Raw genomic sequence first — 26,917 nt, 5'->3', positions numbered from 1 at the left:
ATTCTGAAAATGGTCATGCCATTTGTGAATTTCTGATATCTTATTTTTATGAATTATCCAAGCAACCTAAGAATCACTTATTTATCTTCAAGCTTGAGTGATTTTTCTATTATTTTGCTATGTTTTACTAACACACCGGTCCTGCCTAAATATTACAAGCACTCTGATAAAAGTTCAAATGAAATGGGAAAGTTACATTTTTAATTTCAAGTGTTTTCAAACTATATACTCCTGCAATTTAGAGAGATGCCATTTTCTTTGAAATCAAAGTACCAAAACTCATCTGCAATTTTGTTATTGTTTCTGACTTCAAGTCAAGAAAACAATGCTGTTCAGCTGACCACAAAATCTAGATAAAAGTTTCCTTCCATAGGTAAGTTTAACGAAGAGGGGAGGGGAAAGCCAGCTACTTGGAGTCTCATCTTTGGAGGCAATGCATGAAAGCATTACAATTATCTCATTACTTAGAATCAGCAAACACCACCTTTCAGGTCAGGTCTTCATTTGAGAACAGCACATGCAAAAATTCTCCAACACGGCATGACAAGTTAATTTTTTGCTTTTACTGGTACGACCCTTGCACCTATGGTGTTTAACACCGAGCTATATAACAGCTGCTTACTTCTACTTTAGTGAGCGCAAAGTGCAGTATCAGTATGGTTTGGCTTCTTCATTTCAGCGCTGCACCAAAAAAACCCCAATTGGCTCTTTAACATTCAAGGATATTTCACATTTCCTTTCCACCTCCATCTATTAAACATGGGTGGGGTTTTTTTAAGCCTTAAAACAATAAAACAACCCAACTGTTTTATACTTCAAAGACTAGGAACATAGAAACAGATATAAGAACTAGAATCCAGCAGAAATATTAGATTCTGCAAAGTGTCTTTTTTCCCCACCACCATTCCCCAATTTCTAAATGGGTGCCAATTAAGAACAAGTATGTTCTTCCCACATTCTATTTAACTTTGGCAAGTTTTATATGTTAAATTACGACGACTAAGGAGTTTAAGACTTCCAGGAAAAAAACAGGTAAAAATACCCACTTCAAACAATTGCTTTTAATGGTACAATATCCTTGTTCCAGCATTAACAATTCTAGTACTCTTCTATTCCTAGATCTTAAAACAAGAGCAGTTCCTCACTCCTCTTTGAAGATACGAGGTTTAATGGAACTAATATGCTTTAATAGGACTACTGAACTTTCCCTAACAATGCACAACCGAAAAACCCAACTATTCGGCATTTCCGTAACAGTTGACCAAAACCTGTTTGATAGTGGATGTTTGCACAGCAATCCTTTCTCTGCAACTTCTATATGGTGTGAATGAAACACGATCTACAACTCACACTTGGGCCTTCTACCATACTGCAGCTAGAAAGAAAACTGGCCATAGGATAAACCCAACACTATCTTGGCACTGCTTCCTCCTGTTTGTTGTATTAATACTTGTACTTCTTTTTAACCTTTCCTCCCCAATGTGTTTCAGAACAGACCATTCACTGATATTTTTGGCAGTGCAGATTCAGATGTCAAGCCCGGGAATGTATTTCTCCGTCAGTAAGAGTTCAGTCTACGGCTGCCTTCCCGGCTGTTTCTCAAGCCTTCTGATGACCTGTTTGCTACCCTGTTCAGCTGCTGTATGCAAGGCTCCTCGGTAGACCAGTGTGCAAATTCTTCTGTAGCAAAATGGCTTTCTTTCCAATACCACCATTTGTGTTGCATAAAACCACAAGAAGAGCCTGAGATACTAAGGGCACTCACATACTGAGCTCTGTAACAATACAGAAGTAAAATTAACACTGCTTTGTTCTGTAAAATAATCAGAGAAACATCAGTGAGAGCATGTACAATATATGTTCACATGTCAACCAAAGAGCACTTTAGCTGACAATATTCTAATACCTACAGAAAGTAGTAATACATGTATGCCAATTGAATTAATGCTAATTTAGCACTTGGTGTATCTCTCATTTAATTCAAAACCATTCATGTATAAAATTGCGCCTATTTGTGCCAACATAGTTAGTTACAGGAAAACACTTCAAGCTTTGCATTTTTTGTAAGCATTTAATACTTTACTTTTTAAAAAGCCCACATACACTGAGGAATAACTAGGAAAATCAAAAAATCTTTGATTTGTTTACACAAAGATAACAACTTTAAGTTTTACCTATAAGTCATGTTAAGTCAACCTTCTAAACCAAAATTTTATACAAACAAAAACACACAAGGGCTTTCAAGAGAAGTTAATTTAAGGTTCTGTTCTAGATACCTACACACGGAAAAAGAGGTAGACGATACAAAATCTAGGACCTAATTCTCAAACGAACCCCTGCTCAGCTACTCACCTGTATAATAGAGGAAATAAAGCAGTCTGAACAATGGAACAACAACTATGGTCATTTCTCTACAGTTTCTGTGTAACAGTTTTTATGTGAAAGACAAAATTCCTTTTCCCAAATATATGAGTACTGTACATCGCAAGTCACAGCACTTTCTCTTTGAATTCAAGACAAGTTTTTGACAGTTCAGGAGCAATTAATCGTTGTAAAGTGTTACTAAAATATTATCTTATCAGACTTTTTGATCTACATGTACTAGACTGTTCCTAAAAACTGACATACAATTACTGAAATTCTAAGGAAGCTTGATGCACTGGGTAGATTGTGAGATGAAAATTAGAATTGATCAAAGTCTTCCCTGTTACTAAAATTAAACTTTGTACTTTGAGAAACTCATGAAAATTTTGGCTCTCTGACACTGACAGGACTGAATTTTCACCATTTTCCAAATGACCAGGGTCTATCTTTTTTTCTTGTTAAGACTGAAAATACAAGATAGCCTTAAGATATTTATTAACACCACTCTAATTCTCAACTGGCAAACAACGGAAAGAGACATGTACAATTGCAGAAGAGAGAGAAACTTATTAGCGGCAGCCACAGAAATTTGAAGACAGAGCAGTTGTAAAGCCAGCCTTGATAGCCTGCATGCTGTGCCAGCTTTGCAGTGATTTAATCTCTATCACAAATTGAGCCAAAAATTTTAATTAATGTATGTAATACTTAAAAAATTAAGTACTCTAAAGAGCTGTTAAGCATTTAAAGGCAATTGCTTTTCAAAGCCATACTAGCTGCAAGTCTTCTGATCACAAATCTATCATATTCCCTACATTCATCAACACCAAACTATAAGAAGTGGTTTATTTAAAAGACATCAGCATACCAAACCGAAATAAACACACAGAGAAACTCCAAACTATATTCCACATGTATTTATTTGGGAGAGGTGTATTACTCTGATGATTCTCCTCTGGGACATGGGAAAACCACGGTCTGGCTGGGATGGTGTTAACTTTCTTCACAGCAGCCTGTATGGAGCTGTGTTTTGGATTTGTGACTAAAGGAGTGTGGATAACACATCAACGTTTTGGCTGCTGCTGGACAGTGCTTGCACAGTATTAAGGCTCTTTTTTCCCCTCACTCTGGCCCCACTCCAGCAAATAGGCTAGGGGTGGACAAGAAGCTGGGAGAGGATACAGCCAGGACAAATGACCTGAACTGGTCAAAGGAATATTCCATATTGTATAACATCCCACTCAGCAATAAAACTCAAGTAGCAGAAGGAGAGGGTTTGTCTTCCAAGGTGGCTGTTGCTCAGAGACTTGCTGGTCATTGGTCTGCCTGTGGGAGGTAGTGAGTGATTTCCTTTGCATCACTTCTTTTTCTTTCCTCTTTCCTTCACTTGTTAAACTGTCTTTATCTTGAACCATGAGTTTTCTGGCTGTTGCTGTTCCTACTCTCTCTTCTGGCCGTGGGAGGGGAGGGCAAGTGAGCAGCTGTGTGGGTGCGTGGCTGCTGGCCAAGGTCAACCCACTACACATGGTAACTTCAAGATCCTTTCCAGCCCTGTTTTCTGCTAAAAGGATCATCACTAGCACCTTCTTGGGATTAATAACGCTATCCTTGTTGTATTTAAAAGACCAATATATGAAGAAAAAAAAAAATATGAAAAAAAACAAGAAAAATGCTGCAGAGCAAGCAATAAAATGGGTAAATTTCTAAGAAAACTTACCAATTCAATTTCTTCTGGGGTTGCATTCTCTTTACTTTGATGCTAAACCTGTATACACTTCTGTAAGTCACAGAAATAATTTTAGATTCTTAAGTTAGAAAGAGTCATTTTACCACGTTGTTCAACAGCTGTGTTGCCAAAGTGTTTCCAAATTTTTTCTCAGTACTCCAGAAACTGTGATTTGTTTAGTCTAACCAGTCACAGTACAGATTGTTTTTTGTAGATTCTACTTCCAAATTATCTGTGGCTTCTAGTACTCCGGAAAGAAAATGTGTCTAACAATCATCTGAGGAACTAACCATTCTCCATATTTCCGTCGGGAGAAAAGGAGATTTCCTCCACAGGTCTTGACAGAGATCAAAATTCAAAGCCTCCAACTAGTACCAAAAGTAACAAAAAAAATCCTCACTTGAAAACAAAACTACAAATTCTGTGAATCCTCCAGGCAGAGATTCAGTCATTCTAAGCAACCAGATTTAAAAGGTCATCTTCCCTAAATTTTGGGGGTTTGTATTTAATTCTATGCTCTAACTTGGATCTACAATACCAAAAAAAAAAAAAAAAAGAATTGAAGCGCATGTTAGTAATACAAATAGTTTTCATCTTACTTTCTTTCAATCAGTAAAAAAAAACATGGCAGCAATAAAGCTTCAATCCTAATCAGGAGCTGTGGAAGAAATTCCCTCTTGTAGCCTCAGCTTTTAGGAATGAACACTGAGAACTGTCATTTTCATGTCTGCAGAATATTCTCCAGTTCCAAATGATTCAGACTGACCTGCTAAGGACCCTCCAGATCAACTGGATTTTATCAGTTCCCATCAATATATTACTAAAGACTATGGACAATCACTGAGCAGTTTTTTGTTCATTTTCATCTCTCATATGAACCACATTTCCCCCCTTGCTGAGCATGAAGAAATAATCCCAGTACCCACCATGAGATAGCCACAGATATCTTAAATTCAATACAAGAACTTTGTTAATGGAATCAACCAGCAAGCAATTTCTGTTAACAAAAGGCCAGCTTGAACTCCTTGAAAAGAGAAAAAGGCATCAAGAATGAAGAAAATAACCTTCCTCCCTTCCACACACAGATGTCATCAAGTCATTTCAATCATTTTTAGAACTAAGAAGGGTTTTCTTTTTTATATGGGTAAAATAGGTGAATGGAAGGGAAGGAGAATAAATAAAAGAATATATAGCTCTTATCTCCCTAGAGAGGCTAATCCTGGGAATAATAATTCCAAGCAGATCTGCCAAAACCAGAAGAAACAGAGCAAGCATATACTGGAAGAAGGCTTCATCTAAACCAAAAAGGAACAGTGTCAGCAATTTAATTCAATACTTTTCTGTGACCTTTTACATTTTAATAGCTGAGAAACGCCATTAAGGATGGAATAGCACACAGTCCAAGATGATGAATCCTTTGTGGAAGAAGCACAGTAACACTGTATAGTCAAGTAAGAGCAAGTATAAGAAGTAACTACACTTCAATAGTGAATGAGGATAAAACAGAACAGAGACACTTAAATAATGCAGGAAACAAGATGGAGAAACAGGAATGCCGAACTTTAAATGAGGATGTTAATGTGACAGATGTTTCAGAAACTCAATGTAATGAAGACTATCAGTGGGAAATTACTGCCAGCACGCAAGTTCATGAACTCAAGATAAGCTGTTTGTTAGCATGAAAGAGTTCTGCTATAGGTGCAAGGTGGCTTACAGTTAGAACAGATAAACTAACTCTGTCAACACATATCACAAGATCCCTACGCATTGAGATTCCAGGTGTGGCCAAGATACTTTCACATACTGAGGAAAAAGAGGATGAGGGACACAGCACGTTATTAATAAAAGACTTCAATTCTTTCCAAGTAGACTGGACAGCTGTTATATCAAAAATACGATTCCAAGACCTCAAGAAAACTTTTAAGTTATACATCATACATGACTATAGAAGAGTAAATTTGACATCAGAATATTAATTAAAAAGTGAAATGAAGAACACAAATAAGGAATGATTGATCACCATCTAACCCTATAGAAAGAATTAAGGAGACATCAAATTAAACTAGCAAGCAGCAGATTCAAAATAAAGAAGACAAAGTACCTTTTCCTTACAAACACATTCAAGATATGGAACTCTGAGCCACAGGATGGGCTACAGATGCCAAAGCAGGGGTTCAAAAAAGAAACTTGGAAAAATAATGGAAGCAAAACTTGTCCTTTAAATGTAGATACTAAATATGAGAATACCACCTCTGACTCAGAAAACCATTGAACAACAGGTCACTGAAAAATACTAGGTCAATACTGAGGGATAATGATACATATTTACTTCATCCTTGCACTTCTCTCTGCAAAAACCATGGGTGGGGGTACTTTTTTACTATTAAAGTCAAAGCAGAGACCAGGACTTCCCTGCTTGTCTCCTCTCTCCTCCACGCTGAGGTTTCTGAGACCATGAGGGATGCTGTCCTTGCTCCCAAGCACTGCGGAGCGTGAGAGGCTGTTGCAGCACCTGGGCACCTCCCTGAGGCCTCTCAAACTCCGCAGAGGTGATGAGGCTGCAAGCTGGATGCTTGGCTTCACAAAGCTGCTTTGCTGCAGCTCTCACCCAGCTTCCCTAGGCTGGCAGCCTTGACTGCAGTCAAGAGCTCAAGGGCAAAGCAGTTCAGGAGGCAAAGGCAGCAGTGATGGCTGCACCGGCCCTGGTGTGACCACATCCTCAAGCTGACCTCACCGAGAAGCACCTGGGTTGCTGGAGGGGCTCCATTGTGGTACTTTGCTACCTTATCCTTCCCTGTGCTAGAACCCAGCCAGTGCTTGTGGATCAGGGACAGGGCAACCTGGACATTCAGCACTCAGTTGTCTTTTATTAAGAGTTCAGCTTTTGCCAAGCCATTCAATTCCACTCCCTGTAGTCTTCTGAGCAGACTGTCCCCTCATACGCAGTGGGCACTCACCCAGTTATATACAGTTGATTTTGTCCTGTTGCTCATCCTTTGCCTAGATGACCTTCAGCTTTGACTTCCTTGCATGCTTCTCAGAGCCTGCATTCAAGCACTCTGCATGACCACTCTCACTGGAGATAAGATGATGGGCTAGATGCAGAAAGGTCATTCTTAACAGAAGACTTAAGAAAGCTTAAAAAAAAAAAAAAAAAAAAAAAAGAGATGTCTGTTTAAGAATAAACAACTTTAATGCCAGTTTTTTAAATCTCTGATCCACTTCAAATGATGGAGATTGCTGCATCACCATGCTTGCCTTACAGCACACCACTGAACAGAGCAGCTGCTCACTACCAGTTTAACAGCTTCCAAAACCCACCTTTTATTTTCCAACAGGAACACCAGCTAGACGGAAGGTGAGTTTTACTGAGGAACTTACATGCAGAGCCTTTGCAACAACTCATGAAGCTCACTTTTCCTTTTCTATTAAACCCTCTCCCTTAATGCTCAGACCTGCTTTGTGGTGTGTTTTTTTAACAATACAAACCTGCTGGAACAACAAACTGGTATCACTATGACCAGAAGCCAGTTCACTCATTTGGAACACCACAAAAAAAAAAAAGTACAAAAGTACCACATGGATGGAATTAAAAGTGAAGGAGCTACATGATACCACCTTAGAAGACAGCTTTTTGCATCAAGTGCTTATTTTCTTCTATCTGAAAAACTGCCAGATAGCTTTTCAAAGTATTTGTTAAGAAACATTTTCTTGATCATGGTTCCGTCCCTCACACCGATTTCTGAGACCTTGTTTCTCTCTGACATACAAGTGCAAACAAGCGTCTCAGCCCTAATAAGCTTTGCAATAGCTGTAAAAAAATAGATTGTGAAAAGTTGAGCATAACAAATACCTTTAGTAAGGAATCTTAACATAATTTGGTCAAGGAACTGCAGAAAAGATGCCCATAAACTCTGAAATTTTTTTAGTATTCATTGTTGAAGTTAGAGCTTAAAAACCATACTTTTTTTTTTTCTTACATGTAAACAAAACAGTGTTATAAAATTCTAGCAGGTGTCACACCTTCTCACAATCAGTTACTGTGAACACTGAAAGAAAATGTAAAATGTGAGATAAGTACATTTTTCAGTAATAGTTTGGTTCAGTCTCCTACATTTTTAGTACATTTCTTATCATGTTTTACAGTAACAAATCACATTAAAACAAAGATTTCCTGGAGGCAAAGCGAAATGGCTTTTCATTGCTGATTTAAAACAAATAACGAGTTTGGCAAGCTACAAAAACAACAGGGATGGAAATGAGGAAGTTTCAAGCAGCATCATTTCTGCCTCATAGAACTGCAGCTAGTGTAACACACAGAATGACCACAGACATAGTGAATCCTCCTGTACCATCTACATAAACATAGCTAGATGCGAACATATCTTACTCCTGAGCAGTAGTGCAATGTAAGACAGAAGTCCAAACATGTTTTATTTTCTCTTAAGTGTTGCTGCTCTCCCTTTCATCAATGTAGCAGGTGCCAAGAATGGCAGTCCTGTTTGTTTTCCCACTGGAACACTGGAAAGAAAAACACAGCTTCCTCCCTGGGATGACCATGACTTTCATTAAAAGCAGGGTAGAAACAAAAGAAAAATGTATTAGATACAAAATTTTGTTCCACCCATATTAAGAAAGAAATCTTATAAACTAAGAGCCATCATAAAAGGAACCATATTTCCAGAAGGAGGGTTAAGAAATGTCACATTAATTTCATACTCTGTAATGCTGAGAGAAGATGATTTGACAAGTCACAGAGGGATTTTGCTGCTGCTCAACAACTGCCTCTCAGAATAAGATCTCCCAAGACACTTTCCAGCAAGAAATTAACTGGCATCCCATAAAGAAAAAAAAACACCACCACAAAATACTTGTAACTGTAGCTTTCCAGAATGCTATAGCATGCTGAAATCATCTATGAACTACCAAAGTCTTAGGTAAAGGACTCAAAAATATTTTGCCTCACTCAGTCACATTATTCTTGGCATAAAACTCATCCTGACCCACAACTAGAAATCCTCTTTTTTTTTTTACTCTCAAAAATTGCCCAACCACTTAGCAACAAGGTACATATGTAACAAACACTTAAACACTTCTTCCTGTTTGTTACCATATGTAATTCTACATTTTCCAAGTAACTCCTTTAAACACTGTGACTATGATTTATAGCTCAGCTATCTGTGAAATCATTGTATTTCCCCTTCATTACTAGCCCTGAAACCTGCTAACATTCTCAAGCCTCTGATTTCAGAAACCTTGGACTCCAATTTAAACTCCTGCCAAGTTGCTGGCCTGAAATAATACAGAACTTTTTTTTTTTTCTTTCTAGTATAACAAATTAAGAGCTTTGAATTGAGGCCTCACTCTTTTTTCTGAAGTTCTGCCCCTCAAGAACAGCATTTTAAGAATTTTTAACTATCAGAACTTTTTTTTAACTGGTATACTTTAGGTCCTCAGAATTCTGTAACTGATTATAAGTTTTGAGAATTCTGTAGAACTGTTTAGCCTAATTTCTTTTCCTCTAGAGAACTTTTCATAAATAATCAGCTAAACAGAAATTTGTGTGCACCTGATTCCTGTTATCACCACAGTATAAAGCTTGCAGGTCCTTTATTGTAACACAATTCAGAAATATATGGTAATTGCTCTCAAATTGCTGAAACAAACAGTTTAAATACAGGATCAATTTAAAAAACACTTAACTTTCTTCCTAAACGTAACTAAACATTAGACAATTAACTACAAAAATCATGAAATCCTTGCTAGGAGGAGTTTGAAACTACTTAAAATATACATTAGCATCTCACTAGTCTTGCTAATAGAACAAAGAAACAAATGAATAAGACCAATTATGTAAATTGATAAAAAGTAACATAGTTTATCAGTATTATATTCTGTTATCTAGTGTTATCCGCCCAACATAATAACATAAAAGCTGTCTACATAATAATCAAATGGTCTTCCAAATGTTATGGCAAATCTCATGTACTTGGTGCTTTCTTAAAGTCCTTATGGATACTTAGACCTGGGAATCTCCAAATTACTTAAACTTTATATGTATTCATACCTTCCTATGCCAAAAGTTGGAAAATATGGTGCACATGCAGAATGGCTTAAGACAAAGTACCACTAAAACCAATAAATTAATTTTCATGTCTTAACAATTTTTAAAAAAAAAGTTTGAGGACTTGACTTGTGATTTTTGAATGTTAAGGTTAGACAGCACTGTAGGTAAACATAACAGGAATGCAAAACATGTACTTCATGCACTTTATCTCAAAGGGTTTCATTACAGTTAAAGCAAAGAAAAGGGCAATGAAAGTAAGGAAAATAGTATGCACTGTCTAAAGCAACTGGGGGATCAACAAAGGAAGAAAATTCAGCTGGGGAGTCCCAAAAAGTTCAAGGGTAAGGCTGAAGAACTTACTACTACGCTTATGAGCTTGCTTTTCATGAGGACTTACTGCAAGACAATTTCATGAACAGGAATATTCAATAATACTGGTTTTATCCTGAATACAATCAGAATTCAAGGATAGTCAAAGGGCTTTAAACTGCATAATCAGCCGATCAGTGCAAGACCAACACTGTTTACGTTGTCCCGCAAGGACCTCCAAAAGTTTGTTAACAATGTCTTCCAGGCAGGTAAAAAGAGAAAGGTTCATACAACTGCATTGTTAACAATTATATAAGATTTTTAAATCAATGGAGCAAGAGTTCACTCTGTACTATATTTTTGAAAAATCCTGGAATAAAGAAGTAAACAAACACAAGAAAGAGCCCACCTGGCTGTCAACCATTTTAAGTGGTGCAGATCAGACAATTAAAATCAGGAAGGGTTATGAGGTGTGCATTTCTAGAATACAGGACTGTATTCTAAATATTTTAAGTAGTAAGAAAAAAAAAAAGTAAGGAGTAGCTTTCACTATGAGTAATTTTGACCCTTGCAAAATTCAGTGACACAGCAGATAGGGGCAAGGTTCTGAAACAAACAGAAAAAACCATAATGTTGCTCTGCATTTCTGTTTTATAGGCTACATAATTTCACTTGTACTTGTTTTATACAAAAACTTTTTAAACATTTAACACCTATACTGTATTTTAACAGAACACGCCAGAAAATTTTATTTCTCCATCATCTCAGCTACAAGTACCATTTGGAAAAGTACTTTGAGCATCTACCAAATTAATATGAAACCTATTTTATGGTGGACAATTAGGAACCACGCTAAATTGCAAGGTGGTATGTTTTCTCAGCAAAAGATGCATTTAGTTGATCATATTCCATAATGGAATTTTACTAAATTCACCAGAAAAAGTAAGAAAGACCTGAAATAAATTCAATAATTATTAATTTCAGAATATTTCCAATACATGCAGGGATTGTTTGCAGACTGTACTATAAAGCTAAACATTAGAATCTAATTTTTTTAAAATAAATTTAAGATTCTTACGCCTGTGGCAAGTGGTTGATCTTGCAAATTGTTTTTTAGAGGCCAAAGCTTTAATCACAAGGCTCTTTTTTATACCCCTTACTTCCCACCCCCCCAAATGATTATAGTAAATTTTATACATCCACTAAGGCCAGAGATGAATTTGGGATTAGATGTGGTAGAAAAAAAATATATTTGCTGTAGCTGACCACACTGAAAGTATATATTTGAGCTATGATTTCTGGTTAATATAAAAATTCATCAGCAATTACCAGGACAAAAAGAAAAAAAAAAGGTAAATTTTCTCCTGTCAAGGTATTTTGGCAAGTTTTGTTCAGTATTTAAGGACAGAAATATTAATTTCCACATGTAAAAACTACATAAATTGGTGTCATGTTCAATTCCTGTTACTCCAACTGAGTGCATGTCACTTTCAAACAGAAGTAACACCTAATCAGACATTTTAACACCAGCAGTAGAATTATCTGAAGCTTTGAAACTTAAGAATTACACAAAGATAACACTGCTGGCAGTGCTCAGAAATTATGAGTCAGGCACTGGACTCTATCACAAGGTGGACACACAAAAGCATGAAGATTCAGGAATCCTCAAGAATTCAGGAGTAACAAAGGTGTCTTCTGTCTCAACAGAGCAGCCCGACTGGGAAGGAAGAGGCTAACAGGGATTACTCCCCTTCTGAGTAGCAAGAAAGTTCTGAAGTGAAAAAGAAAACAAAGCAATTTCCCTCCTCAAATGAAAGAAAAAAAAAAATAAAAGGAGGAGGTGGGGGGAAGGAGATAATCCTAAAAAAAAATCTCAGGACAGCATCCTAATACTTCACACCATTTCTACTTTCAACAGCTCAAGTGACAAAGTGTTGGGATTTCCTTCCAAGATAATGCTGTTTTATCAGTCTCCTGGGACATAAAAATTTCTAGTTATTTTTATCCTTCATTGTTTACTGTAACCATTTAATAACTTTTTAATCCTCAAATGACTTCTTCTCTGAGGTGAAACATTAGATGTTCTTCTATTTTCAGAAAGCTATCTGATCTCATTGTTATACTTTGAGTTTCCTAAAGACTAGAAATGCCTTCTTGGCTCTTCTGGACACTGACACAGGCATCCTGAAAAGCCTCACACATTATGAAGGCAAAAGACATAAAAGATTAAATAAAAAAATCCATTAACATGAGTGTTGGGCAAGAACCTTAAAACTCAAAAAATCTAGGAGACCCAAAATACTAACAAAAGGTCGTCCTCTTTCATATTTAACAGTTTATTATAAAATGAAAGCACTTTTATTAGTACTATATTTTTCGGCTTTATGCAATGTCTGTGCTATTTTATTCTGTTACTGGTCAAATGAACGCACTTGACCATAGCTAGAAGCCGGATGCGCTGATCAGCAATGCTTTGTGTCACCAGCACCATAAAAAGACTTCATAACATGTTAAAAGACTTCTAACAGAACTTCAGTCTCCTGCAAAGATGTTAATGCCAGCCACTTCCAACACAAACAGCAGCAGCAGCACAGACATTCTTACACAGTTCTTCAAAGACAAGGTTTTAAATATTTAGTAAAAGGTTTTAACAGCACTCTTCCATCGCCAATTAGTGACAGGGATACCATGTAAATCTTTGATGATAACAACACTAAAAATAAATAAATTACAGTCCAACGTAGTATCACAATATTGCTAAACCTTCATTATGCCATAGTGGATTTACACATTTGACTGGCATGCATTTGGAATACCATTTCAGTCACGCACTGCAAAAAATTAATAAAATGGAAGGAAAAAAAAGGTAAAAGGGCACCAGAGTGAAAAAAACACAGAAAAGCTTCAATACGTGGAATAACTAAATACATTAAGATTCTTTAGCCTGGGAAAAAAAGATGACAAAAAGCAAATGTGATGAGCACCCTTCAACTCCTCTGTGGAATAGAGAAAGTGTTCTTCTAACACAAGAACCAGGGGATAGCAGGTAAACAAGTAAGTAGCTGCCAGGTACAATCAGGCAGAAAAGGACTTCTTCACACAGCACATAGTTAAGAAACTGTCAGAGGATGTTACAATGGTGAAAAGCTTACAAAAGTCAAACTGGTCTTTGACAATTAATGGGAAAAAAAAAACTATAAGGATTATTAAACACAAAGATGTCTTAGCTCCAAACCACTTAAGGCTGGGAGCAGATGTCAGGAAAGGAGGCTTTTTCTATTCTTCTATCTCATAGCGGTTGCCGTTGCAGGCAAGTTAATGAGCTGAAGGGACTTTTGCGCTGACCCTGGCAGCCTTTCTTAAATTCACAAGGGCTGGCAACTTTTGAAGACTGGGTGAAACAGATGCATCTACCCTAAACTGTGCAGTCAGCCTTCATCGTAGATTCAGGCCTCAAACCCTGTGGGACTTAAACCCACTGTGAAGGTTGACAGCCTTGCACTGGAATTTGTACTCCCTTTTTGTTACTCCTTTTTGGGGATTCCAAGCAAACAAGAACTATTGCAGTATTGCACACACCACACAGAGAGCTCCACTCTGCTCTAGCACTTTGCTGGGAGTAGAAGGATCACTATCTGTTAAAGAAGAAGAGCAGAGTATGGCCAGTCTGTGATCTCTCTGCTGCTGAAGCAGAAAAGCCAAGCTGTATGAGCAATGGGGAGAGACCAAAGAAGGGGAGGAACGGACAGGGTGACACAATAGACAAGGTGACACAAACTGGAACCAGGCCAAGCAGGATAGTAAAAAATGTTACGAATTCTTCCACAGCCTTACTTCTAAATCTACAAAATACCAAAAGATAACACTCACAACCAAAAAGCACTCAGTGCCTTCACACTACATCACCACTCCCAGAGTAGATTCCAAACCAGGCTGGCCATTCGCTGAAAAAGGACCAAGTGTGAGGCACATGGTATGCATTATTTCAGATGAGGAACAAATAAAGCTGGAAAGTGTCAACCTCAAACAATGCTTGTGAGATGCATCACTGCAACTACTACAACTGGGGAGAACAAAAGAGAAAATAAAGGAGAGTTGGAGTTTAACAAATGAAGTACATCCAGTAAGCCATAAAATGCTCTTGGGGGATCTTCAAAAATAAGAAAAACATAGTACTATCTGAACTCAAACTACTTATGTCTGCTCTAGCTTTCTCCACTATGTGGTAGTAACGTGCCATGACTAAATACACTCTAATTTCACATAAATATTAGTCATAAATATAACTCTAGGATTCAGACTGGAAATGCTTTTTGCAACAATCTGCTACCAGCATATCTAGAAAAAAAACTGATTTAGTGACCATTCTCTGTAAATGGCAAAATACTTTTCAGTTGATTCAAGGTATTTCCTGAAGCAATTTATTTCCAATTATTACTGAGTTTTTCCTGGCTTATGTAGCAAAAATGTATGTATTTGTAAACACATAAATGAACGTATGTATTATTTCAGCAACTCAGAAACTAACTTTTTCTATAACACATACATGAAAGATATTCATTCTGCTTCTAATGTATTAAAGGAAAAAGCATGGTAGAGTATATAAAGTTGCTGCCATCTTGCTTTTTGGGTTTTTTTTAAACAATTGCTCCTGTACCATTTACAGGAGTTACCTAAACTCAATAAACAACTGCCTATCCTAAAAACATCAACAATAGCTTCAATAACTTGTAGAAAGAAAACAATCTAATCGAAAGCTTTGACAGCTGAATTCCTGTCCTTTTAGTCCAAATTACACTTTAATAATACAAAGAATTAAGCAATTTTTTTTAATTTAAATAGTCACACTTTATTTTAAGGAATGCAGTTAAACTGTTGACAGACCATGTCAAACACTTTTGTCATCGGAAACTAGGTAATGAAATACATAAAGCATCCAGGATTTTCCATCACAAGAGGTGCTTCACAAAACAAAAACCACGCAGACCATTCTGCTGCTGCAGAATTTCACAATCCTTCTTTCTCTCCCATCCCACACCAAAAAGGGCTGTAAAGGATAGGGATATGTTCACATACATGGATGTTAACACATCAAAGCACACACAAAACCTTGTAATGCTTTGCCTTTTTTAGTGAAGGCAAAATAATAATGGTGGCAAGAAGAAAGGACAAAAAACAAAGAGGGGGGGTGGTGAAAAAAGAAGTTATAATCACAGAAGCTCAACCATAAAAAGAACTTGAAAATTCTGCAGAAGTGCTTTCTAACAAAAAAGCAGTAGTTCTTTTTCTTCTGCCATACTGATTATCTCATAATTTAGAGGAAATACCAAACCATTTTCAGCAATTTTAGAAAAGTAGGACAGTCGTGACACTATTGCACATAATATCAATTATCCGCTATATATTTGTAAGATACCTATTTCTTATACCAAAATTAAACCCACAAATAAGTTTCATTTATTAAAATAAATATTTTTATGGAAATGCGGCTTAATACCTTGTTATTTTATAAAACTCTCAGCCACTATTCTGAAAAGGGGTTGGTTTGTTTGTTTAAAGGCACTTCCTGTCTGCCTGCACTTATGAACTACGTACTACAATTTCCAGAACATGAATGTTTGGTATCTGAAAAGTTCCCTGAACACAGTATACAATCTGAAGTACTGAGGGATATTACTTATTCCAAGGGGTCAAATGACATTAAAAGGAATCCCAGGAGGGGCAGGAATGAATCACGTATTTAACTTTCCCAAGGCTGCACCAGTTAAACACTGTGAGCCTCAGTACTGCTGATTTCCAGTCACATGCTATGTTGCACTCTTCACTGTCTAGAACATTGATGTTTTGTGAGGTCAAGGTCTAGAAGGGTGGGTGAACTCAGGCATGCTCCTCTTCAGAAGCAAGGGACAGATGAGTTGATACTGATAGTTCTTGAAAAGAAGCTAGTTAAGTAGAAATTAAGAGATGTACTGCAGTCAAGACAATGGGCAACATATCCTTCCAAAGGATCACTCCATACATAATCTCCTACAAGAGGGAAAAGTACAGTGATGGCACTACCCCATGTTTAAAAGGCATGCCAGATGTGAAAAATCAACGGTAAAACAGTAATGATAGTCTTTATAAACACAACTGCAAAATAGGGAAAGATGACACTTGCTACATACTCTCCTTAAAGACAAACAAACGAGATCCTTTCAAAGAGCCCTTTTTCATGGCAATGCTGCAATCTGGTAAGTATATGATAAATCTGTACTTACCATTGTTTAAATATATTTAGCAGGAAAGACATTTTCTCATAAATTGTATTTCTGAACTAGATTCTGCAACATCATAGTGCCCAGCTTACAGACAGTAAAGAGTAAAAATAACTGATTTTTATTTTAACCATGGATTAGAGAGTTTGAATTTATATTTAAAACCCATAAACTATAATCATTTAACAAAAAAAAATAAATCATGTACCATCATATGATGGAAACGAGAGCATAGTTAAAATTGGCTTTTCACCTGAAGATGGAAGAGCTGCGTGCATGTTAGAAGGTAAGTTAAAACCAGAAAGACCCTGACAAATTGAAGATATGATCTGAAATAACTAGAATGCAGTCAGTAGGACAAGTACAAGCTTTTAAACTCTGTGCAGATGATTGCTTTTGCCCATATACAAAGAGGAATAACCAGCCAACAGTTCTGCATAGAAGGATCACAAACAAAAGGTGATTAGAAGACAAAGAGCATCATACTGAAATTTATTAACTGCTACAGATGATCCTGTAGCAGAGCAGTGGAGCAGAGTAGACTGACCTCTTGAGGTCTCTTCCAGCCCTATTTTTAAACATCCTTTAACACACATAATCTGCTGCTTTTTATTATCTTTTCCTCTTCTCCATGTATGTTAAACATAAATTATTATACATCTTTCTTCCCTCAAAATCTACCTGCTAGTCTGTTTATATTTAGATTTCTGAATTTTGAACACAATTCCACATTTGCATGCACAGATACATATTTTAAAATCAATACTAATAATACGTTTTAACTTAATTTGGCCCTTAAAGATAGACAATCGGCAAATTTTATTTAAGTGTTTTTTTTAATAGATTCAGGAAGAATAATACAAAGACTGATATCAGTATCACCCATGGACCAGCAAAGGCTGGGAAACTACGCAATTAACTTGTCCTGTCAGTCTCAGTTTAAATTTTTTAATCTTCCATGAATGCAATCAAATCATGAGAGCCACATATTATCTGTCAGCCATGGGTAGGAGACCGATGCTGTAATTCCTAGTTTAAAAGAAGTCTAAATAGCCATTTCTTTGATCAAGCCTGATAATAGGCATAAAAAAAATCTCATCAAGTATTTATAATGATTTTTAAATTCCATTAATTGTTTTTTCGTCACTGAACAGACTGAACATGTTTTGTGGATATTCTAAGGATTTGGGGGTGGAGGGGGTGAAGGAGTTGCTATTATTCACACTAGCCAAGCTCTTACTCAGTCAACAGAAATAGATAAGCTCTTCCAGAAGAGAAGTCAGAGAAGCTAAATTCATCCAAATTAAGCTCCCGCTCCAAGTCATCTTTTGGAAAAAATACTTTCTCTTCATGGGCTGTAGTACATAAACTAACTAAATTATGTGCTGAACTTGGGTAAAGTGAGTATACCCATGTATACATTCCTACAAACACCTTTTTTTAATTTTAATTGTGTTACATATATCCAAATAAAATTCTGATTACTGTGGTCTACAGAAAGTACTAATGCAAATAAAAATATGTACCAAATGCAATACAACATACCCACTCAGTGGCTGTGACACATCTCAGTCCAGTGTCACTGTTAACAAGTAGAGAACTCTCTGACATGTACATCTAATGTATATATAAGATACTATATGCAAATACCTAAGGTATACAGCTTTCATGTGACAGAAAATATGATTTAGGAAAAGCTACTATATGGTGTTAAGTGTTGTTTTAAAATATAGATTATATTTTTTAAAATTAGGAAGCCGGTACACAGTAAGTAGTAGAGGATGAAGAAGGAGGAATACAAGTATGGATAGGTGCCAGTAACCTTCTATAGTCTAGCTGAGAGTCCAACATATCAAAGAGAATGTATCCTCTAAAAGCAAGCTCCAGGATTTATGGAGCTGCAGTTAGCCATTCGGGTCTCTCATATTATCTGACAAACCAAAGAGATGAGCTAAATCTACAATAAATCAACAACAAACTAAGAAACAAACAAACAGATCCAGAAACAGCTCCATAGAAAAATCTACGCTTTGGCTGTCTAGTTGAAAGCCTGCCCAACGTAAGATGTAGGAGTAGCTCAACTATCACAGCCTTGTTTCCTAAATAGATGCTTTTTTTGTGGTGTCAGTTTTGGTGTCAATTATCACGTGCGCTCTGAGCAAAATATGTCCTGTTGTTGGGTCATTCATGTCTTTCTCCCACACGGATCTTCTGTAACTAGGAGGAATTCAGCTCATACTGTAGCATTTTGTTTCCAATGGGAAAGGGTGTGGAGAAAGAAAGGACAAGCTACTTTTCTCCTTCTTTCCTCTATATGGCTGTTTTCTTTGAACTTAAGGAGCCTTAGCACCTTTGAGCCTGTGACTGCTCAATCAAGTTCTCTTGAAAATGTCTATCACATTGAAAAGTTAGTTGGGCATTAATGCATACATATATATGTGTATATATATATATATTAAAAAAATCTCAACAGCATCATTACACATGTTTCATTCCCAATATGAAAGACGACTGAAAATCAGGTAAATACATATACTTTAAACTGATTCCAGCAACCTAACTCCTTTATATCCTTTTAGATGGAAGCTGAATATGTACGATCTATTCCTGGGTCTCCATGAAGACTTACTAACATGCCATTGTGACTAAGGTAATTTAGGACTGCAGAGAACCTAGATTACTGAAAATACTACTTTAGAGTTTACCATGAATACAAAAGGCTTTTTATTAAAGCCTTTAAAACAATCACTGTGGTAGAAAATACTGCATAACATTCTCCATACTTCGTATTTTGTACACCTGATACAAACAGGTATACAGTAAGAACTAGAGATCATAGAAGACTGAATGATATAATAATGTGTGCTCGCATTTTAAGAAAAAAGATCTTGATGCATATGCTGTCGAACTTCGCAGTTGCAGAAAGACACAGATATAAGAATTTTTAGTTTCAAAAGCGAAGCTCTGCTGAAAATTACACCCTAGAATATCTACCTGCTATATTTGGTTCCTCTCTTCTCACAGACTTTGGAACTTAGGAGTTGCCAGTGCTCAGCAAGTGCATGACTTTACAAAATGAAAGCTTGAGTTTACACCCAGAATAAAAAAGGGAGACACGAATTTGTTTAAGTATCAGCCAAGAAATCTGTTGACACCGAGATCAGTATTGCTATATGCAAAAAAAAAAACCCTGGACTTTGCTTCCAGGCACATGTTGATAAGAACACTCCTGCTCACAGAATGTCAAGCCACCTTTCTCCATTTATTTCTCTTTGTCGTCTTTCTAAATAACTGCAGTCTCTCCTAAGTGTATCTTTCCTCATTTTATTACTGTAACACCTCTCCTAATAAAGACATATTTATCCCGCTGCCTCTCTTTCTGTCTAGGTCTACAGTTCTGACAAACTGTGAGGTTCCGTAGGCGTTTATTGGAGACCCCTGTAGCAAGCAGCTCTGAGGAAACATATACAGCACAAGTCATTTGCTGCCTTAAAGATCCTCATACTCCTACCACCTCAAAGTCTCTTTAAGAAAGATTCAGAGGGACCTCAAACAAAAATAAAGCAAGCTCACTGCTAACTGTCAGAGCAGCTAAGGGAAGTCCACAGGATGCTTAAATCCACTCTGAACTGCAAGATGGACTCACTGTAAATTCATTTTACAGAATATTATAGGAACTGTTGTAGGAAGTTACATTATAGGAAACCATAGCTAGTTGCACCAAGGAAAATATTACGGAAAAACAAAGTAGTGACCAAAAAAAACACTATGTACAAATAAGTGGTACATAAATTAGTTCACTGATCAGGTACCTGGAGAGCCTAAATCCCATGAATGCACAATGTGACATCACTATCACCTCTGAAAAATCAGAATCTCACAAATATGGAGTGTAGGAAATAGAAAGTGAAAAAGTCTCCATGAACACAGATATGCAGCCCCCAGCCCTCAAATTTGGTTCCGCAAAGATCAGCAATGAAATAGGCTATTCCATAAAAAACTGCTACAAATTAAGGATACAATCTGTAACACTTTCAGCCTAAATGCAGCTTATATATGAGAGTGAAAGGCCATGTAAACTACTACGGTATGAAGATCATATTAGTTTTTCCAGTAATAGTGGCCCTACCACCTGTCATCACCCTAGATGACACTTCAACATCGAAGAGTATATCCTCTTCTACTGAACAAGAAAGAAAAAGCCAAAATTATGCAGGTGAACAAAATAAATAAAAATAGAAAGAAAAAATATGGAACCAGTGAAAAAATAGAAAGAACAGAGACTGCAAGTAAGAAAGGAAAGGGAGAAAAGGCAGCAACTGCTCTGAGTTATGAAAATCAACAACCAATGGAAGCACAGACTAAAACCAAAATAAAACACATTTCTGTGGCCCTGACTTTCATACACAAACATATGGTTCCAAAGAATTTAATCTCAACTGGTCCTGTTATTCAAACATCAATTTTCTGTCCGTGACTCAAAAGCCTACACAGTAATCAGCAGGCAAAATATTTAAAGCATTAGATGTTCCATACACATGCATTCTACCGTTAACTACGTTGTGTTTTGCATGAAGGTATGAAATCTGCATGGGACAGACCTTTTTCCTGAGGTTGCTCCATATATTCTTTTAAGAGCAGTTTTACATCATTGATTGTTACTAAAACTCCAGGAACGTTTCCCAAAAATAGATTACATTTTACTTTTTTCCACTCTGTTTTACTGATTTTTGTACTGCAAGAGCAGAGAACAAGTAGTATCTTAAGGTTTACTACTCATGCCAGATTTTCCAAAAGGCTTCATGCTGAAAACTATGCACCTACACAACCGGATTCAAACTACCTGTGAACTGCTGAACTAAGCAGGCTGAAGAATACTCAGTATATACGAAGACAAGTGATTTTTCCCAGAAGTATTAAAACAGTCATATCTAAAATAAATATGGACCACATAACTTTAATTGTAGTGTTGTCAGATTTTTCCACTCATGTCATAATTATTCAAACGATAACACGAAGTTGTAGTAATCAGTTCTTGGCAGCTAAATGGATTACTGTTCACATCTGCAAAATGGTATTCATCAGTAATAATACCAGAAAGTTGAGTAATTTTATATTCCGAAGTGCTCTCATTTCTGTAGAAACTAAGAACCTTGACTTAAATATTCATGAAATGTAATCCAAAACATATTTCCTTATCTCACGCTTCTTGATCTTAATATATCACGAATCCCTAGGTATTGCATCCTCCTTTGATCCCCAGAGAGGCAGAAGGTTGCTGTATAATCAAATCACACACTACAAAGTAGTATGATGGCATGATACACGCTGAAAACAACACTAGTATTTTTCTTGGGCTACCACAGAAGAAACAAAATAGTGTTAAAAAATACCAGACCTGTAAAAAAATCACTGGCAAATCAAGTAAATATTAAGTTATTCCAACACCAAGCTCCGTTGCCCCTTGTCTATTGTTATGATTTCTTTAACACACACACAAACACACACGCCCAGCATCACTGCTCGAACAGGAAGGGTGGGTGCAGGCTGTCAAATGTGTTCCACTGCTGACTGCCCTTGTTCTCCCCTTGATTTTTATAGCAAGGTCCAGAAGACAGTAACACAACTTGAGATACACTACTTGTTTTGAATTTCCACACATGTTTTTCTATCATCCAGCCAACGAACAACAGAGGTAATGGGCAAAACATGGACTGAACAATCTTAGGGAGCAGAATGATTGTGCGGAATTTCAGTTGTTCTAATTGTGGTGAAGGGACGAGGGGTGGATTGTGTGTGTAAATTGTCCACTTTCATTCAGTGCTGTGATGCTGCTGTTTTGATTTTGGTGTGGGGAATTCTTTTTTTGTTGATGTGAGTGAAGTTTGTGAAGACTGTGTGATGAATGTGGATTTTAATGATAATTCGTAAGTATGTTACTCACAGAGGCAAGGAGTGGAACGTCTTGGGTTTGTGTGGCAAGGTTTTGGTAGCAGGGGGACTACAGGGGTGGCTTCTGTGAGAAGCTGCCAGAAGCTTCCCCTGTGCCTGGCAGAGCCAGTGCTAGCCGGCTCCAAGACGGACCCACCGCTGGCCAAGGCTGAGCCCAACAGCAATGGTGGTAGTGCCTCTGTGATAACATATTCAAGGGGAAAAACCTGCTGCAAAAACAGCAGTCAGAGAGAGGAGTGAGAATATGTGAGAGAAACAACTCTGCAGACACCAAGGTCAGTGAAGAGGAGGGAGGAGGTGCTCCAGGCGCCAGAGCAGAGATTCCCCTGCAGCCTGTGGTGCAGACCCTGGTGAGGCAGCTGTGCCCCGCAGCCCATGGAGGGTAACGGTGGAGCAGATCTCCACCTGCAGCCCGGGGAGGGCCCCATGCTGGAGCAGGGGGATGCCCGAAGGAGGCTGTGACCCCGTGGGAAGCCCACGCTGGAGCAGGCTCCTGGCAGGACCTGTGGCCCCATGGAGAGAGGAGCCCACGCTGGAGCAGGTTTGCTGGCAGGACTTGTGACCCCGTGGGGGACCCACGCTGGAGCAGTCTGTTCCTGAAGGACTGCACCCCGTGGGAGGGACCCACGCTGGAGCAGTTCATGAAGAACTGCAGCCTCTGGGAAGGACCCACCTTGGAGAAGTTCATGGAGGACTGTCTCCTGTGGGAGGGACCCCACACGGGAGCAGGGGACAGTGTGAGGAGTCCTCCCCCTGAGGAGGAAGGAGCAGCAGAGACAACCTGTGATGAACTGACCACAACCCCCATTCCCCATCCCCCTGTGCCACTGGGGGGAGGAGGTAGAGAAAATCAGGAGTGAAGTTGAGCCTGGGAAGAAGGGAGGGGTGGGGGGGAAGGTGATTTTAAGTTTTTATTTTACTTCTTATTATACTACTCTGATTTGATTGTTAATAAATTAAACTAATTTCCCCAAGTCAAGTCTGTTTTGCCCGTGACAGTAATTGGTGAACGATCTCTCCCTGTTCTCATCTCGACCCACGAGCCTTTCCATATATTTTCCCTCCAGCTGAGGAGGGGGCGTGATAGAGCAGCTGCTGGTGAGCACCTGGCATCCAGCCAAGGTCACGCCACCACAGCTGATTTTGGAGGCATATAAATATCTAAGATGAGACAAATCTAGCTGATCTTGATTAAACTCAGTTCTGAAGTACCTGAAGTTGTGCTTCATTTACAGCCATTATACCAATGGAGTAATTTCTCTATGTTCTCTCAACCTTTTCACTGCAGTTGGGAAAGCTAACCCAAGACAAAGTGTCACCTCCCAGGAACCATGGCTTTAAGAAAAGAGAGCAACTGTATTTGTATAAATAATTGTATTAAAAAACACTCACATTGCATTTTCCCCCATCTACATTCTACCATTGACACTCCCCCTACTTTTCAAGCTGAAACACTCAGAATATGCAGAGCTAAGTATAAAGATAGATGTTTCTATAGGTGAAGTACAACACAGTCTACTGTTAAACAAGCTGTCACTTTTAACAAGAATGCTCTCTATTCTACCTTCTCCCACCCCCAGCCCAATGAGATCCCAAATCTCTCATCACCTGCTGTGTGCCTGTCACACACACAAGCCAATGGAGCCACAAAATTGCTCTGCACAGGTGCATCCCAAATAACAAGGATACCATGTAATCCATGTCTTTCCGTGCCAGGCTGGTGCCCATGTTGTCTTTTTACAAGCCAGCTAGTTTCTCTCGCCTTCTCCAACAGGAGTTAGAGCCTTCTGTTTTAATAAACCTCAAAACATGACACGTCCCCAACCCCCAAGCGTGGATGTGTATAAAGCCATTCTCTCACTGCTGTCCACTTCTGACAAAAGAAAAATCAAGTACCCTCACCGCAGGGAAAAAAAAAAAAGGAAGAAAAAAAAAGAAAAAAGCCGCCTATCCTTTCATCTAGAGCCAAGGCTCTGTGAGCTGAGCCAAATCTATCGCCCGCATCTCCCTGCCTCTGTCACAGAGAAAGAGCCAAGACCCCGATGGGGAGGAGCAAGTGCTCTTACCTTAATTATGCTGCTCCTCCGGGGGATGCCGGGTTTGCCTTCTCGTTGTTGGCTGGTGGAAAATCCTTTCTCTTTGCTGCTGCTCTCCGGGCTTGCAGGAGGAGCTGATCCCGGCTCCTCGCCGGCTCCCGCCAGGGCACAGTCCCCGTTGGAAACCCGGCCGCCTGCACTGTCAAAGCGGGATCTCCCGCCGCCGCCGCCGCCACCTCCGCCTCCTCCTCCTCCTTCCCCATCTCCTGCCTTGAAGGCCACCTTCCCTTGGACCGGCCCCGGGGAGGAAGGGAGCCCCCCGCCGCCGGTGCCGCCACCGCTACCAAACTCCGCCATCAGCCTCCCCGACTACAGCAGAAACAAGATCGCTGTCCCCCTCCCCTCCTCCCGCCGCTACTCGGCGGTGGCTCTTCTTCCGCTTTCTGTGTATTTACGAGCGGGGGATTTTGAGCAAAAGTCTCTCCCCTCCGCGCATTTCGCAGCTGAGGCCGCGTAGCTCCAGGAGGGGGGGGGGGGGGGGCAGGCGCCTCCGCTGCGTCTCGGCGAGCCCCCGTCCTTCAGCACCTGGGCAAGGAAAAGAAGCGAAACGTGACAGCCTGCCCTCAGCCGGGGCGGCGGCGGGCGGGGGAGCCTTACACCGCGGCGCGCTCCCCTGCGCGCACACACACACACGCGTGGGGAGCGGAGGGAGGGGCTGCGCGAGGTCCCCGCGAGGCGCCGCGCAAGGCACACGCGCGACGCGGCGGGTCTGGTGCAGCCCCGGGGCGCGGCGGGAACCGCGGAGAGAACCGCGGAGCGCGGAGGGAGTGCGGCCGCGCCGCGGGCGGAGTGGGGCCGGCCCGCCCCGACCCGCTGCCCGCTACCGGGGGCGGGGGGCGCGGCGTGAGGGCGGCCGGAGGAACCGCGCTGTGCGGGCTGCTCAGCCAGGAACACGAGAGGGACGCTGATGGCGGTATTTTCAGCCGTACAATGAGACCCGCGATCACGGAGCAGCGACGCGGGAGCGAAAAGAGAACTTGAAGAACAACACAGCCCGAACCCCCCGGCCCCAGCCGCGGGGGAAAGCCCGTCCCACGCACAGCGGGGACGACCCGCCGCAGCCCTTCGCCGGCCACGCGCGACGGCGAGAAGCGGCGGAACACGAGCGGCGCCGCCGCCACCGCCCCACGGGGCACCCCCCGGGCGCCATCGGCAACTTTTCTCCTCTCCCCGCTGCCCGCCGACATCCAGCCGCCTCGCAGCGGCTACAGCCGCGGCCCGGGCAGCAGCACCTCCGGCCCCCCCGCCCTCCCCAGCCGCTGCCCGTACCCCGCAGCCGGCCCCCTCCCGGACGCTGCGCCCCCGCTACCCACCTCAGCGGCCAGGTGGCACGGGGAGCCCCGCCGCCGCTGCAGTAGCCGCTTTTCCCCCGCTCCCCTCCTCCCCGCTATGGTCGCCGCCTCTGCCCGGAGCCGGATACAGAGAGAAACTGATTCATGTGGTCGCTCCCCTCGCTCTCTGCCGCCGCCGCCGCCTCCCCCAGCTCAGCGCTCGGCACCAGCCCGAGGGGGAAGCAGCCCCGGCCGCCCCCGCTGGGAAACTCTCCGGGGAAGGCAGAGGGAGCGAGCCGGGCTCGGCCCCCCCGCCCGCCGCTGCCAATCACAGGGGCCGGCCCCGCGCGGATTGGGCGGCCCCGCCGCGAGCACCCCCCTCCGGCAGCGCGGGGCGGGGGGGCTCCGCCGGAGGGCAGGACCCGCGCCCGCCCCGGCGGCGGCGGCCGGCCCCTTCCCTCGCCCCGGGGTTACCGGTGGATTCCTCCGCACGCTCCCGCCCCGGGCTGGCGCCCCTGGCTGACACAAAAGAGCCCCCGCTCCTCCGCGCCCCGCCGCATCCTCCGCTCCTCCGCCGCGGGGGTCGGCGCGGCGCGGTGCTGCCCGCACCGGCCGGCGGCCCCCGGCGCGCCCCGCGCCCTTCCCGCCCCTCCCGTCGGGGCCCTTCCGCGCCCGCGCCGGGGCCGGCGGCCGCCAGGGCGCGCAGGAAGGGCGGGCGGGCGGGCGGCGGCCCAACGGTCGCTCCCGCGCGCCGTGAGGGGACCCGCGCGCCGTTGGGCCGGTGGCCTCGCCCTGCCGCCGGGGCTGCGCCCTGAGCCCACCGCGGGCCCCGCCGATGCGTCCAGCTAGAACCGCTCTAGAAGAAAGGAAAGAAGGGG

At 41.0% G+C, this 26,917-nt stretch overlaps 1 protein-coding gene across 1 annotated transcript in view; it reads right to left on the bottom strand.

Annotated features, from left to right (window-relative positions):
- PLCL2 (phospholipase C like 2) overlaps window positions 1-26,365 on the bottom strand; it is a 108,894-nt gene extending 82,529 nt beyond the window's left edge. The window contains exons 1-2 of the mRNA XM_074838505.1: window positions 26,082-26,365; window positions 24,739-25,293 (exon numbers count right to left, since the gene is read on the bottom strand). Coding sequence (XP_074694606.1) covers window positions 24,739-25,065 — 327 coding nt within the window. The 5' untranslated portion in view covers window positions 25,066-25,293; window positions 26,082-26,365. The remainder of the gene's footprint in view (window positions 1-24,738; window positions 25,294-26,081) is intronic.
- Between the last annotated feature and the right edge of the window lie 552 nt (window positions 26,366-26,917).

The sequence above is a fragment of the Strix aluco genome, chromosome 1 (genome assembly GCF_031877795.1).
Source record: "Strix aluco isolate bStrAlu1 chromosome 1, bStrAlu1.hap1, whole genome shotgun sequence".
Classification (NCBI taxonomy): Eukaryota; Metazoa; Chordata; class Aves; order Strigiformes; family Strigidae; genus Strix; species Strix aluco.
This window is presented reverse-complemented; position numbering and strand designations above follow the sequence as displayed.